The 16,931-nt window shown below is 38.2% G+C and overlaps 2 protein-coding genes across 3 annotated transcripts in view; one reads left to right on the forward strand and one right to left on the reverse strand.

The window, feature by feature from the left end:
- LOC150078186 (kelch-like protein 10) overlaps nt 1-5,263 on the forward strand; it is a 252,986-nt gene extending 247,723 nt beyond the window's left edge. Inside the window, exon 5 of the mRNA XM_090385276.1 lies at nt 5,163-5,263. Coding sequence (XP_090241402.1) covers nt 5,163-5,246 — 84 coding nt within the window. The 3' untranslated portion in view covers nt 5,247-5,263. The remainder of the gene's footprint in view (nt 1-5,162) is intronic.
- LOC150078188 (uncharacterized) overlaps nt 1-16,931 on the reverse strand; it is a 125,333-nt gene that overhangs the window by 46,108 nt on the left and 62,294 nt on the right. The window lies entirely within an intron of this gene.

Raw genomic sequence — 16,931 nt, forward strand, 5'->3', positions numbered from 1 at the left:
ATAAACTTCGTTGAAATCCTTGGAATGAGTTAAAGCAATTTTGTCGCCTCAGTACACTATCAAGTTCATCAAAATTAACACAGCTAGAGTTATCGAAAAAATCAGAATTACAATCTTGCAAAGAGCTTTGATATTATATCAAAATATAGAGACTTATGTTTCCGAACTATAGAAATCGCAAGCTTTGACATTTTTTAATCAATTACTAGCATTTAGTCTTGTGAATGTAATTTAAATTAAAAATACTGTAATTCGCTTAAATTTATAATTTAAAATAATTTTATGAGAAAATATATGGCATTTTAACTGAGAAGGCAGGAAAGGCTTGAACACTAAAAGGTTGAATTCCATACAGAGCAGAGACACGAGAAAGAGTTTCGTGTAATTATCCACCAATCCAATTATGGACATGAAACCGAAATAAATTGCAGAGAACAACCTCCTGTGGCGAAGATTATGTGACCATCAGGCGTCCAATTTTAGTAACCGCACCTCTGGAGAGTGGTGAACTAGCTAGAACGTAGCAACGTGCAGCTTCGTGTACAGATTAGCACAGATCTATGAGCGATAATGCAGTTCTATAAGCAAGAGGGAGACAAGTTGTTTCTTTTAGAATTCCATGGTTGAATATATCGTGTTTTAATAGGAGTGATTTTGAATATTTTTAGCGTTTTCACAAAGTTTTCTATTGTTTTTCTCTTGTTTGTATATCCTTTCCTCTTTGAAAATTCTTATTCCCCCCCCCTACTGTCCTAAATTTTATTCTGCTGGCAATTTTGCGGGATTCTATTATGTTCGCTTTGGGGATTAGTACGATTAGTATCTGACCTGCCTTCCCGAAGTCGATACATTCATAGTTGTGGTCCGCCTTCTCGTGGCATGGACGGGCATTGGTAGGCAACAGTCACCTTATTTTTGATTACCTCCTCCTAGTAGCAGTGGCCAGAATCAACAAATAACATAAAAACATACATCGCATAAAAATAACAATACACTCATTCCTAGCCATTTTACGGAGTTCTGTGTCATCACAAGAGAACTAATATAATTTCACCAATGTTCAGAGTTGCTCTACATAATTTACAATACGTAACCACACACGTCCATGTAAACTTTTTTTTACATGATTGTATTACAAAACCTTTGTCTTCAATAAATGTATTACTTTTTTTTTTCTTTAAAATGTTTAACTGTTAAAAGGGATTCCGCTGAAAAAGTTATTATTACTCAAAGGATTCGAAGCAGAATTTATTACTTACTCACAAGAGAAAAAGATTGAAACCATTGTTATGGATGAATTGACTCAGAAGGGACAAAGTGGTGATTATTGCATTGCAGAAAGCATTTTTTTTTTTTTTATTCCACATCTTGAATACTGCCTACAAGTTTGGAAATAAATTTTTATTTTTTTGTAAAGATGTTAAAGAGTACAAGAAAGGATAGACAAGGTGCAGAAGATTGAAACGAGAATAGTTATGGATGAAAATGGTTATTCTTATTACATATAACTCTGGAACCCGACACCTCTATGCGAGATTTCCAGAGTTATGTTTTCATAGACCTTATTGAGATATGTGCAGGATTTATTGGGTAACACAAGTCTTTCACCTAATCTTGTTTAAACATGTGAGAATTTTAAAGAGTGGTTGGCTCAACACTTAGAAGAAATAGGTAAAAGAAATGAATGAGGGATACATGGATTATATTTAACAGCATTTTAATTAATTTTATATGAGGGCTGCAGTTGTATCTGCAGGCAGTGTACCGAGGATTACTTTCACTTGTCGTTAAGCGAGTGTGGTGATTATCCAAAGTTTCGTAAACATTTCATCTGATGGAATATGTTCCTATAGAAAGCTGAGCTACGAGACTGTGTAATGAATGTCAACTACGAAATTTCCAATATTACCATCATGCAATACAGCTATCATATTTGAGCATTAACTACCATATGTTTTCATATTTAGCTACGTGGAAAACTGAAGGTTCTCGAGCTCGTACGAGCGCTGAAACTCAGTTTCCTTTTGAACGCACGGTGCATAATCTAAACTGCTCAACAAAATTAACAGAAAACGTGGTGTAACTTGTGCAGCTTGCCATGAAGCAGGAAAAAAATTTAGTATGGTGGTGTAGCATAGAATAACGATGAAATGAGGAGACAGCGAGAAACTTCGGACAGGTATAAGGGACATTTATAGGGGTTATATAAGGATTAATAAAAAGGTTACATTACAGAAGTGGATGCTCTAAAATATGGTCACATGGCATCAGTACGGCGTATGATCCCCTCCAACGGCTAAAAAGACCTGACAACGGTGAACCATATTCGACATAAGAATCTAAGATTCTGTGACCCTATTCTACCAGTAGTGCCGACTTGAGCTCAAAAAGTGACCGAGGTGTTGGCTGTCGGCATGAAATGCGGCGCCCAAGGTCATTCCACACATATTTGATCGGATTTGAGACTGCTGATCGTGCTTGCCACGGCAGTCGTTGGACATTTTCAGTTTCAAACTTGAGCTGTATATGCAGTGGCGCTGTCATGCATGAAAAGAAAATCCGGTCCAATCGCAGTCCTAAAAAGTCGCGCATGGGATTCGAAGATCTGTTCTCGGTACTTCCGCGCAGTTACGGTACTCCTATCAAAAACATGAAAAGTGGTGCGGCCGTTCATCACTATTCTGTCCCACACCGAGAACACCACTTCCACCGTGAGTGTCCCTTTCTCTGATGTTGGGACACTCACGGTGGAGGTGGATGAAATAACATGTTAGAATTTGCTAAAACGAGATTCATGAGAGAACAGAACTGTACCCCATTTTTCAGGGCTTCAAGTCACACGTTCATAGCACCAATTTCGACGAGATCTGCGGTGGTTTGGGGTTTTTTTGGATTTCAGGTATTTGTGTTTGTATGGCGGTCTCCAGGGTTTCTCCTATACGCCGCTGATGCAACTGACAAGAGATGGCGCCAAGGCCGGCAAGTGTATGTATGTGTAGGTTCTGTTGAGCGCCGGCACCTGGCATTTTGCAGCCAGGGAACACCAGGTTCCCTGACTCCCAAGCCACGTGGAGGCAGCCAGGTTCTACCACCAGGAAAAGACTCTTACTGGGGCTATCAGGCAAGCCTGGAGTTGATGGGATTTCAAGGTACACTGTATTTGTGTTTGTATGGCGGCCTCCAGGGTTTCCCCTATAACCGAAAAGGGGTTGATGGGATACAAACCATTGGTTTTCTTGCGCAGAGTCTATTTGAATTGAGCCTTCTTAGCGCAGTCCGGTAGGAAATGTTTTCACCTATGGCCGCGGTAATCTCAAGAGACAGTTGATGACAGAACATCGTAGGGATCCGTCTTGCTGTTAGAGCCAGCAGCTGTCTGTTCTAGTTGCCGTCGCCCTCGGGCGACCTTGGCCAGCTCTTCTTGTAATTGTTTCTATCTCCTGAAACTTCTTCCGTAGCGCCGAGACGACACTGCGTGACACATGAAGCCAGCGTGTCACCTGCGACTGCTCGGCTTCAAGTCGTCCAACGGTCCGCCATCTCAAAGAATCATCTAAACGACGATGACTTGCCATCCCATCAATGCGACAAAAAAAAAAAAAAAAACCGGGAATGAAGTGATGTGGTCGCAACCTGTATTTCTATAGGCATGAATAATTTGCATAATGAGCGGCTTTGTAAGGTGGTAGATCGAGTTCTATTGGATACTTGGAATTGGCATGCCAGGATACCTATTATATCAATATTCGCCTTCGGCCACACTGTTCACAATAAAATATTCATGAAAAAGATTTTGTCCTGTTAATTTTGTCGAGCAGTTAATGACGACCCCATATGAAAGTGGGAAGAAGGTGAGGACAAAGAAGAAGAAGAATTTTGTCGAGCAGTGTATTTATACGCGTCTTGGACTAGTTGAATACGCTAAATGCAAACAAGAAGACATATTGAACTTCTTATACCCAGTTGAACAGGAATGAAGTAGACGGTTGTGTTATACAGAAACCTATTTTTATCTAACAAGGGTTTGTCTTATTTTCTGCTGCAATTACTCGTGACTAACTACCACAGTCTCCATGACCACCATTTTTTCCTTCACACTATGTGGAAAAACAAAAAAGTGTAGATCCTCAGCAAAAACTTTTATATGGTTCTTTCACATCGTGATTAAATTAACTAGTCTCTAGCGAGGATTGTGTGATATTTTTTCACGGAAACTCGGATTTTTATCCCCAAAAACACTAACCGAACAAAAAATACACGCAGTTTGATTTATTATATAAACTATCTAAACAAACATTCTGCTTTTGGCAACGGCTCACAATTGGGAAGTTTCTTCCGTAGAGAAAAAGTCACATTTTTAGCGATGACTTTGGCGAGTTTAGTGTTGTGCAATCAACTTCTAACTTCACTCCAGTACTCTTACGAAATGTGGCGTGTCGGAAATATCGAGAATAATTCTAAGAATTGAAATCAGGGCAATCACCTACAGTGATGTTGGTATCTGCATTATGAAGGTCATTTCCCTATCTTGACCTCTACTCTTTAAAAGGATTTCTCACGCAGTGAGATTCGAAATTTTGGACTTTCATACATTGATTTTTTTTTTCTCTTTATTTCTCCTAGGATGATGGCCGGTTAGCATCCGATCCCCGAAGGACAGGAATGTCCTACTTATGTCACTACAGGAAAGGGGGGAAAGAGCCCAATCATTTCTCCTTCCCTCTCATCATGCCTTGCTTCTCCAACTGTGATCACCTGTGCCGCCAGCAAACAATTGCACTTTCATGCATTTCTGCGTTCCTTGCACGTGCCTCTTCTTCTGTCCTTGTTAAAGTAGCCAGGGAGTATAATTGCATCCCGCAATTGACGATACGACGAAGGGTGTCATTTCCCCCGTACAGTTGGGCGACCTTTAATGACTGGATTAAACGAAGAAAGAGAATGTAATCTATCAGAAAGTCTTCATTCATCCAACCATGATGTATCACTCAGCCACGCCCTCTGCAGTCTGCTCTTGGAACTAGAGCACAACAGTTTCTTTTCTTTCCGGGGAATGTAGCTAATGTCAAAAGCTACGTGAAAGATAATTTTTTAAATATATATTTATATATTAATTTTTTGTGTACGTAAAAAAATTAACAAAATCTTTCAATTTCTTTTAGGGATATTTCATAGTCATCACTTCCCCGTTCCACCCGCAGAAGACACATTGCTGTAACCACTGTGATTATACAGGAAATATTTGAGGTTATGCAATGATGCCGCCAACGAATCGAAGGGTATTTCTAATGAGATTACTGAATATAAGTGTAGAAGAAGAACTGCTTTTGACATTAAATCCAGTGTTTTAGCAATCTTACTGGTACTTTAATAAGTTAATTATAGGCTATGACTCTTCCCCCAACCCTTTAAGGTTTTGCGAATTTTTAACTGTCCTAGCAGACCTCTAAAAAAGCCTGCTATCTTAAATTTATGCAAAACTAAGGCTAATCACTTGCATTACCAGTTTTTTTTATAGCTAAGTTTCTTTTTAATAAGGCTGAGCTGAATCTAATTAGTGATAGTTTAGAATAAAAAAAAATATATATATATATATACACACACACACACACACGTAGGGATATTTTAAAATCTTTGCAATCATAAACGCCATTAATCCAATGATTAACTGCAAAAGAGGCAATAAATGCATGATTGATTTTAACTACCACAATACTCCATAATTAAAGGGGTTTTCTAAGGGTACACTCTTTTTTTAAATCATAATTATTATACAAAATGACGGGAAAACATAACGTCGTATGGATACCATTTTTTGCATGGCAATTTATATTATTGCAAACAGGTTCAACTATTCACTTTTACAGAGACGAGGTATCCGTCTTTGCACAGCATAGCATTTTATGCGACAATTGTTTGGTAAACATTCATATTCTTCTAGAAAGAATAATAATTGTAAAAAGGCTTTTATTTATTATTTATTTTTTTGATGGGTAGCTCATAGTAGCCGTGCAAATTTTTGTAAATCTTCATTTGTTTTTCGTTTTGTTCCTAAGCTTATATAGAGCAAGTGTGACCATGAATAATGTAGAGTATAGATCCGTTATCCGCTTTCTGTTTCTCTAAGTGAAAAATTCTAAAGTTGAGTGCAGTATACAGAGAGAATTTCCCGTCTTATAGTGTTGTAAAACGGTACAGATGGTTCCATGTGAGGACCTGTGTTCGTGATGCAGAAATTCCAAGGCGGCCAACAATTGCTGTCACAGAAGACGCCGTGTAGCAATTTGAGAATTGGATCCCCAGGTCGATATCAATATTGGAACTGTGGAAAACATCATGCAAAATCACTACATGCATAAAGTTACTACCCGACTGATCCCTCGACTATTTTCTTATTTCCACAGATGCAGAGTCAGCCTTTGACAGTGATCAGAATGACTCTTTTCTCCGCCAGTGACTATAGATAACACCAGGACTTGCCAATTCTGGTGGAAGTTGACGAACTTTCGAAACAGTCGAAACATTTTCAGTCACCGATATCGAAGAAGGCAATGATGCCATCGGTTTTCCGGGACCAGCATTATGTGACCCTTCTGATAATATTTAAAGGGGCACCACGGTCAGAGGAACACGTTACTCCAACCTTCTGACCTTAGCGTGCAACTGTCGCTGTCAGAGGAGGAGGAAGGGAGGAAAAGAGAGAGTCTTCGGTTTCTTTAAAATAGCAGTGTGGGCTTGCGAGTTCTGTTTGTCTTTCGGCATAACTTCTAAATCCTGAGCTGGATATCATCATTCTTCTCTTTCTTGGTGATTCCCTTCTGCCTCCCTCTCTCAGGGTAACTCAATTTTTTATTTTTTATTTTTTGGCTGGTGCAGCATAAGCCTCAGGCTTCCTTGCACCATATGGCTAATAACAACAATAATAATAATAATAAATGACTCCTTCAATATCCCATGCGATTATGGCTAATTTAACAGCTACTAAAGATCCTAAACTTAATTTTCTTGAAATATTTATAGGAACGTTCGAAATTGCAAAAGGAAAAGGGAAAATATGCCTTCAGCAACCAAAGTTTCGTCTTCATCATGCCGAAATTAATTGATTTAAATGTCTGCCATTATTTTGTACTCTGAGAATTGGATAACATGGAATAATGAATTCCAAATAACATGGAATAAGGATTTCGATTCAGTACTAGCCCTCGCGGCACCACGGTGGATATAATCATCATCCTTGCCAAACTGAGTGGAAAATGCTTGGGTTCGAAAATTCCGTCAGTGCGCGAGGAATTTTTATGGGCTTTTTCATGATGTGGCGGAGTTAGTCGATCTGCAGTGAGAGTTGTGTGATTTTTCTCACGGAAAATGGGTTTCTTTTCTCCAGCAAACAGGAAATCCACCACAGAATACAAGCAGTTTACACTTCATAATCATAGTTGCTTTGGTGATTAACACACGCTACACTTGATGTATGGGTGCTTACACGCAGAACGCAGGTAGCCGCTTACTGGAAACCAGCAGCGACATGCAGGTGAAGCTTCTCATTGGCTATGAACACAATAGAAAGCAGTTGACCAGTGCAAAACTTTACACCATCGCATACCGAGAAGTTGCACTGATCAACTCCTTTCTATGTGTTCATAGCCAGTGACATAACATTCATCTGCTGAAACCCGCAGTGATGTATGCAATATTGATTTCAACTGATTTAAAAAGCCCTTCCGGCGAAAGCTCCAAATGCGCATTTAACTTTCTTCTCGATTGTTAATGTGATAAATTCACTATTAAGCATTATGTTTCCTAAACGTTTTACGTAACATATATTAAAACAATAATTTCAGTCGATAGCTGGGTGACCGTACGGTCACAGGAGTTCACAAGACAGAGAGAATACAAACAGCGGCACCATATTTAGTAATCGCGCTCGATCCATGGTCACTCAAAGCACGTGTATTTACTACTTTTCTTGACCATTCGGCTACGACGGCCTTCGTCCATAAATGGAAGGGCACAAGTGTTAACGTTATTGGGAAAATTAGCAACTTGCTGTCAGGAGAGCTACTCCAATTTCGGTTATTTTATTTTATTTAAATGCAATTAGCTTTTGGATCTCGAAACTAGATTTTATGGATGGTCTTGTAATATTAATAACTTGCTTATATTATCAGCCTGAATCCGGTTTCGAGATGAACTTCATATTTCAGATAAGAATACCTTATTGGAGGACAAGGAGTTAAGAATCAACAGTCTTCCTTGTAAACCCCACGCTGTCTCGATTAGCTCGTCTTCCGTATCACGGAAACCTATGAAAAACATAGACCCAGTAATAGGGTGTGCAACATGAAACTAGGTCACGCTGATGGACTTGCAGAAGTCTCAGGTCTCCTGCAGATCGATAACGCGACTCGTTACAGCGTGCATCGACCGGCGAATGCAGCGATGTAAAAGGAGGCGCACTACAAGGTGATCTTCACAAAAAGTGTGCGATTCAAATGATGATAATATGCTTTTATGGGGTCTCATGGGAACTATTGGACAACTTTTATAGTGTTGTTGGTAGCCAGTAATCTTCAGCATGAACAAAAGCCAGCCGAAGGCCATGTGGCATGACGAACATATGTGAGCCGAAAGAATAACTAAATAAAAAAATAAAAAATTTATATATATGCATCTCCATGCAGACAAGACTGTTTCCAACTGCGACTTAATTAATAAAGTAGTTTAAAACTGAGCCTTTATTTTCCTCAAAATGTTTCTATTAAAATCCAAATTTAAAACGTCGATAAAGCAAAGCCTGTAAATTATTTAGACCAATCATCGGCAACGTTGTTTTGATCACGGGTCAGTATATGATTTCTGAGAAACGTGACCAGTCATTTTAAATTTTTGAATCAAAATAAAAAATCAAATTTAGCTGTGTATGCGAATGATATTTGGTAAGCACATCATACTTTTATTTTCAAGACATGAACCTTTCTAAATAATGTATCAAGTTTTAATGGTTCCTTGATTCTTTTACGAGATAAAAAATATCCCCTCATATTAGTAAGCTTCAACTAATCAAATGCGATTTCCATGAAATTTTCATGAAAATGATATCCAACAAACAGAAATACATAAAGATCGTTAGTTTTATTTTTATGAAGATCTGACGCAAATTTCTTGAATTTATACCATCAACTCGATTTTCTGAAGTTGCTTAATTATATTTGCAAAATGACAGTCCTGAGAAATTAAAAACAGTAAAAGATAAGAATATTTCCAATGATTTATCCACCAGAAGTGAAACAATACAAGGTTTTCAACTCGCCTGGGTTACTCTTTTGAAAACATGGACCGTGACGTCACCAGCTTATAAGTTTTAGTTGTGGGCTCTTTAATTAATTACAGAATAATCCCCAATGCACTTCTTTTTTTTTTTTTTTTTTTTTTACTAATTTTATATTTTCTTATATCGTAATGTGTTATCAAATTTTTATTTGAAATTCATTTTTCAGCATTTAATTAGTGGGCCACCTCTTGGCCGCTTGTCATATATTTCCGGACAGTATATACTGGTTTTATTAACTAAATGGATTGTTTTATATAATAAAACTTGAACAATACACGAAAGTAGCTTTAATTAAAGAGTTTTCCATTCTTCAAATGTAAATTTGTTGTCTCTCTTTATAATGATTAAAAGATAGAATAATGCATTCCTATGATAAGATTTCTGATAGAAACTACTAGAAGGAGACATCTAGGACAGTCATATCGGATGAAAATTGCGACCGGAAGAACACGGAAATGTCTGGCAGAAGAAACTTTTAATGACATCGTCGCCTGAGGCAGGATTCTGTGGAACAATGGAAAAAGATCCACAATAATAACTCAGGAAATAAAAACACAAAAAGAGAAAAACTAAAACAGGAACGAACACAGAACCATACCGACACCATCAATACTACGGTCGTGATAGATGTGATAAGAATGAATACAAACAGCTTTTTTTTTTTTTTTCTGTTTAGAGATGGTTTATAGCGCCTAATGATCCCTAGGTAGTTTCTTATTGAGATTAATAGTGACTTGTCATTGATTAGGATTGCCAGCAGAAACAACTCATTTAGTGGGCTGAGATAAGGGTCCAATTTGACATATTGATTTATTATAGGGAAGTTGTAATTAATAAAAAGAACACACAGTATTCAGGTAGATTTTATTTTACATGGAAATGGTACACGCAGATATCATAAAGCGCCAGTTTGACGTCAGCGTACCTGAATTACGGTACCAGTGAAATTTATGAGATAATAAATGAACCGATTCGCTGAATAAGTGAGCTTTGAGCTTATAGCACACTTATTTGCATCACAGCGTATGTTTTTTTTTTTTTTTTCCTTTTTTTTTTTTGTTCAGTAGCATACAGCAGTTTGAATTAAATTTTAATTTGAATACGGATAATCACAAAATAATGAAGGGTACTTAGAAGAAGAGCAAATGCGACACTCAAGCAACTGCAGGAATGGACACTAACCCACATGCTCAAAATTTCGGCAGAAAAAAAAAACTAAATGTAACCTACTGAGAGGAAATTTAAATATAAGACAAATACTAGTGATAAAAACAGATGATACCTCAATTCATATGGTCCAAGAATTGAAATACTTAGGCATAATTCTAGACTCCAAATTAACATTCTATCCACACTTGACATACTTAGCGAAAAAAGTCCAACAAAACTCTGCTGGAATGAGTGCCAGAATCGGCCGAGTCGATTGGGTTACTCTGGCACTCATTTACCGTGCATTTGTTTTTACCTGTAATCTCCTATGGGGCTGGCGTATGGTTCCATCGCACAGCCATAGTTATAAACAGGGCAAAATAAAATAGCATTCAAAGAACAATCTTATTAACAACAACTAGAGCATGCTATACATTTAGTATCCCAGCCTTGTAAGTTTTGGCCGGTACCCTAACACTGAACCTTGAAATTGCAAAAGAAGGGCTATATTATAGACAAAAAAGGAATCCCCATAGGTTTCATAGGCATAACCCCAAACCTTGCCAATGACATCAAGGCAGAGAGACGACAAATTGCCACACAACATCAGATATGGCAAACTGAATGAGAGCAATAGGGAAATGGATCCCTATGGTATGGACTACGCGTCAGACACCGTAGTCCCACACCGGCTTCGGATAGCCCAAGTGACCAGTGTCAGCATGGATGACCTTGGGTGACTATAAAATGTTGTCTTTGAAATGTAGAGAAAAAGAGACTAAAGGTGCTACTACCAAAAGGTTTTTTCCACATGTGGCTATGGATAGCCCAAACCACCTAAGTGGTACGCTCCAGGACTTTAAACCATATTTCTGTTGACAGGTCACGGATCCCTTAAAGCTCAATTGCACTCTTTGAGACTGACTGATGACCCCACTATACTGTGGTGAAAGTGAGGATTGGACACACGCTCTATATGATCGTGTAATCTATGAAAATCAATGTAGACAGTTAAATACAGAAATTGGACCCTTTCCTAAGGGCCAAGAGCACCAATTCATCACGGAAGAAGCCTTTTACAAGGCCTTCACAAGTATGCTCAAAAATATTTCGAAATCCACCGAAACTTGCAGAAACAGGCTCTTCTACCAGTCCCTGTACCAAATCAGTAGACCAAATATATAACCAGCCCATGCTCCTCCCCACGCGCAGTGAATGACAAAATCTCTACATGACTGATCATACCTGAACTGACTTAGAACTTACCGGATTTGACACCCTGCCCCTGGTGATTCCCTTGGCTCATTGGCAGGAGACCATAGAGGTAAGAAAATAACTAAATGTGACTGATGGGAATAAAGGCAGGCTGGTACTGCCCCATCACAGCACACATCTAACCAAAATTGACCGAATTCCCTAACTTGACAACACTCACGGCAAGGACTTGAAAGATACTGGTATACACATGCAGCCAGGGTTACCTGTCAGCTGGAAAATACTAGAAATCTGCAGGTTTCTGAAGTATGCTAGTATAAATGAGGATGAATGAGAACTGGAGTGAAAGGGTGAATGGATGTAAAGGTGTAAGTATGAAAGGAAATGCTAGAAAAGGTAAGTGAATGATAATGTATGACTCTGGGAATTAATGTGTGAGTGCTGAAAGGGTAAATGTGGAAAATGAGTGAAATTAGTTGTGTTGAAAGTAAAGGGTGAGAGTGTGAGTGTGTTGTTGTGCGAATGACTGTGGAGTCTGATTGAAATGGGTTGTGTGAATGAAAGGGTGAAAGAGTGTGTGCCTGGATGAGTGAATGATTGCGAGAAATAGTGTATGTGTTGAATGTATAAATGTTGAAGGGAGACTGTAAAAATATGATGGGAAGTTTATTTAATTTTTAGTATTAGGATAATAGTTATATAAATGTGAGAGTTTATTTTAAATTATTTATTTGTTTAATTACTTAACTATTGCTTTGGTTTAAATTGACTGGTGTGAATGAAAATGATGGAACAAAAAAAAAAATGTATAAAACAATTTGTAAAATGTAAAAACTATAAAATGTTGTCTTTGAAATGTAGAGGAAAAAAACTATAAAACATAAAATGTACGAAAAAATTATAAAATATAAAATTACATAATTCATTTAGAGCAATAGCCTCTGGTTACGAAAAAGTAACTAATGTATTTGTGCAATGGCATCATGTCTCCACGTAGCCAACTACTAAGTAGATGCAAATCAAAGACGAAGAGCCAATAAGCTCTGAAACTGTGCCGTCTGGGTAGTGGTATCCACCGAGAATAAGTAACAGTAGTCTTCTCCATTGGTGAAGTGTTACTTATTCGAGGTAATGCAATATTATGGTAACTCATTGTAAAGGTATTCACAATATGAGATATACTTAAATGATGCCATTTTGTAACTACTACTTAGTAGAGTTAGCTACGTGTAGCCATGATGCCATTTGCACAACTTATACGTTAGTTAAAATATAAAATGTAAGAAACAAAAATACAAAACAAAATGGTGTGTAAGTGAATGACGAGCGAATGATATTAATTGCATGTTTTATTCCATGTTTATCCACTGGATATACGTTTGGCCACGGGAACCTTATGGACCCCAAGGTCATCCATGTTGACACTGGTCACTTGGGCTATCCCAAGCCGGTGTGGGACTACGGTGTCTGACGCGGAGTCCACACCATAGGGATCCATTTCCCTACGATTTTTCATTCCTACCACCTGGGGTGGTTGTCTCCTCCCCCACCCTGAGTGGTCCCTACTCCATTTTCGCCTGGTGTCTGCCCCCACCACCCTCTTTCACTTCCCCCTGGACCAGGATGGGATTCCTCTTCCAGGGACCCCTTACTGTCACCCCTTTCCTAGCAGACAGGTTCCTTTGCTCTAGCTCCCTAGAGCAACTGTTCCAGAGAGTCTCCTACTGTCACCCCTTTCCAACCAGGCGGGCTCATTTGCTACTCTTTTTCTCTTCCCCTTTTATCCCACTTCTGTCTATCTCCTCCTATTTCCTTTCCAATAAAAGTTTTAATAATTTTTTTTGGTGGGGGGGGGCGCAGATGGTCGCGCAGGACAGTGGATGTCACTTCCACCCTTTTTGGAAAGACGTGGGCTTTAATCCCGGTTTTCTTCTAGTTCTTTCGATGATGTTAATGACGCCTTTTAAACGTAATTAAACTGCGATGTAGTTTTTGTGGGAATTTTTTAATTCCAAGGGCAGACAAAGCAGCCTTAGAACACACGGTTTTCTGACATATGCTGTATGTTGGCCCATCATGCTTAAATTTTCTTAGAGATAACTGAAAACATCCAAACCCAGCTAGTTTTAAAGCATATATGCAGTCAATTGAAACTGGATTTCTTGTTAAGAGCATGAATCCAAAGATCCCTCCCAAGTGTGTATGCAGGGATCAGTCTGTAGATCAAAGAAGGACTGCTTCCCACAAGTCCCTTTTTGAAATGAAAAGCTGCGTTTTGACGGTACCGCAAGTTGGTATACTAAGATTATCCGACAAAAATGCACGAGGCATCACTTTAACATATTTATTTTACGAAATACAATTACATTCCTTTGATATTGTTTTTAGTAAATTCTTCATTTCATTTAGCTGATCCATTCCTGTTGGACTCGAATGCTTCAAGTCCCTTCAATGAAAGCTTTGCAGTGCTCTGAAGGTTTCTTCTGTCAAGCGATTCGTAGACCATTGATTTACAAATCTCTTTACTTTTCCATAGGCGCCTCCGTAGCCAGGTGGGAAGGAGCAGCAGTGCGTAGCACACGCTTCTTGATTAGACCGGGGTTCGAGCCCGTCACCACCAAATACGGAGGATGCGGAAAGGTCATTCAGGGAATGACCACCGCATATCCCGGAGCAATATGGCCTTAGTTGCTAATGCTCCTAAAAACCAAATAACAACAACAACAACAACTTTTCCATAGATCAGCTATGAAAGAGAACGAAGGCTTCTTTCATTTTCTGCATTCAGTTTGAAGCTTTATACTAGTTTAAGCGTTGAACAGTTATAGAATTTTCTCACTAGAGGTTTAACATGCGACTGCCAGTACAGACAATAATATGGTATCAGCCACTGGGGAAAAAAGTGGAAAAGATATTTAACACCGATAGTGCAAAATATTGTAACTATGCCTCCAAAAAACAATTGTTTTGGAATCGGCTTGCTGTATTCTGGTCCCGCTTCACCTTTACATTATAAAAGTACTGCCACAAGTCTTTCAGTAACTGGGCAAACAGTGTCATGCTGAAAGTACAAGACCACATGAAAGTCCATAGGCCGCTTTTTATCATAAGTTCCAATCTTATTTTCATCCCACTGGAATAGCTTTAGGAATATTGCACGAATTTCCAGAATTCAGATGAATATCTCTGTAGATCAAAGAATTTTCTTTTCCCTTCTTTTATAGTGAGAGAAACACGGGTAAAGGGCTGATAACACCGTGAAATAACTGTTTGTATTTTATTTTTTCCTTTTTCTTTTATTCTCAGGTTCTTTGCATTTGCTTACGTGTAGCAGAACCGAGATTGCTTCTGGCTTCCTCCTACCATCTCGTTCTCATCAAGGCGCTCATTTAGTAAATGGAAGTAAACTACATTCCATTGATCACGCTCGCAAAAAATCCAATTTACAACCGTTGCTATAGCCACAGAACAATTAGAGGAACGAAATGCGATCATGAGATCATTTGCTTAGAGTTCGTAGGCTCCATATCTTCAGATTTAAACGAAATGAACACGCCAAGGACGTTAGAAAGGTTAAATTGCAATTCGTGTGTAGCTTCGATTATCACACGTCATCGGTCTTTTCAGCACTGAAAGGGTTTAGCGGTTGATTTTTCTGATGGCCTTTGAAAATAATAAAATTCAGAATTATATTTTATGATGGATAGGCCTATGAAATTGGACTGAATTACTTTTCAATTTTAAAATAGTTTCCAAAGAATTTATTTATTGGTAGTGATAATGATTTCATTGGAATCGAGAAACTTTTTAGCACTGAAGGTTTCAATTTCTAATTATACAATGAACTTGAGATTATATTTGAAAATATGGAGGAAGGTAATGCGGAAGGTTGCAGCTCGATAGCAAAATCCAACGTAATCAAGCTGAAAAGAAAGACGAATGTCATCTAAATGTGCCGATGTGAACGGTTCAAGGTTTTCAAAACTGCGTTGTTTCAAAGGACAAATAGTTCACATTCAAGGTCATTTTTCCCCCCCTGTATATGAAAGGTTATACTTTGCGGTATTAAGTAAAGAAGATTGCGGTTTAAGCACGTTACGTAAGCTGATTTATTCTTATAAAAGAGCTTCAAGTTTGAACGTAAGCGTTATCTGATGAGAAGTGGCACCTTTTGCACCACAGCCAATTAACTGTTTAGGTGACGAATGGTCTTACTCCATGCACAATGAATGTAAAACTTTGAAAGTGAGAGAGAGAGAGACGCTTCCTGGTTGATACAAGGGAAACCCTAAGGCTACTCTCGGAGACGCCAAACATCCTGTTTCATCTTAGTATGATTAATTAAGCTTGATGATGGTTAATCGAAAATTTAAATTGGCATACAAACGCAATTAAATATTTCAGTGCCCAAATCTTTATCTTGATTATATCAGAATTAAGTATATTACATCCGAAGAAGGTTATTAAAGTGTACTTCGAAACGTTATTAATTTTTTTATCATTGGATTTTTGTTACGAATCTACTTACCGTTGTTAGGAACTCGACTGAGGTGACACAGTAATAATAACCCATTTAAAAAAAGTACAAAATGACACGTGACAAAGTTATAGAAGATGAAAGGCGACTGCTATAAAGTGATTCTACCTCCGCTTTTGACGGTCGTAAACTCGTGCATTGCTCTGCTCAGCAAGTAACCTACTTTATGAAACGATTTCCGTAATCTTTATGCACCAAGAGCATGTGAAACGTTAAATATTTAAACTCAAAGGCGCCGTTAGTAATAACTGAGCGTCTCTTAAAATAATTTAGTGGCAAGCCTAATGATCCGATGCAAGTTGTCGATAAGAATATATATCCACATTAGCAGGGGAATGAGTGACAGTTCACGTTCCATGCCAAACATTTTGAACAGTTGGATAAAATGTTCACGCTGCTGTTTTCTGCTATACAGAAACTATACACCAGAAAGTGTTCAAGGGCCAGATTATGGTAAACTATGCTAATCGGATCAGTATTTTAAGGACATTTAATACGAGTGCCCAATGTTACAACTAGAAAAGTATAACTTAAAAGTTTTTATTCGTATTCATATGATGATTTACCATTAGGTAAAAGTTGCAGGACGGCAAAATTATGAGAGGCGCACTTTCTAACCCCAGAAAGTACTGCATTCTCATGGCTTATCTAGACAAACTCAAGGAAAGCACGGAACTTGTTTGGCACTCTCAAAAGTTT

The sequence above is a fragment of the Mastigoproctus giganteus genome, chromosome 11 (genome assembly GCF_048544385.1).
Source record: "Mastigoproctus giganteus isolate SK-2022 chromosome 11, ASM4854438v1, whole genome shotgun sequence".
Classification (NCBI taxonomy): Eukaryota; Metazoa; Arthropoda; class Arachnida; order Uropygi; family Thelyphonidae; genus Mastigoproctus; species Mastigoproctus giganteus.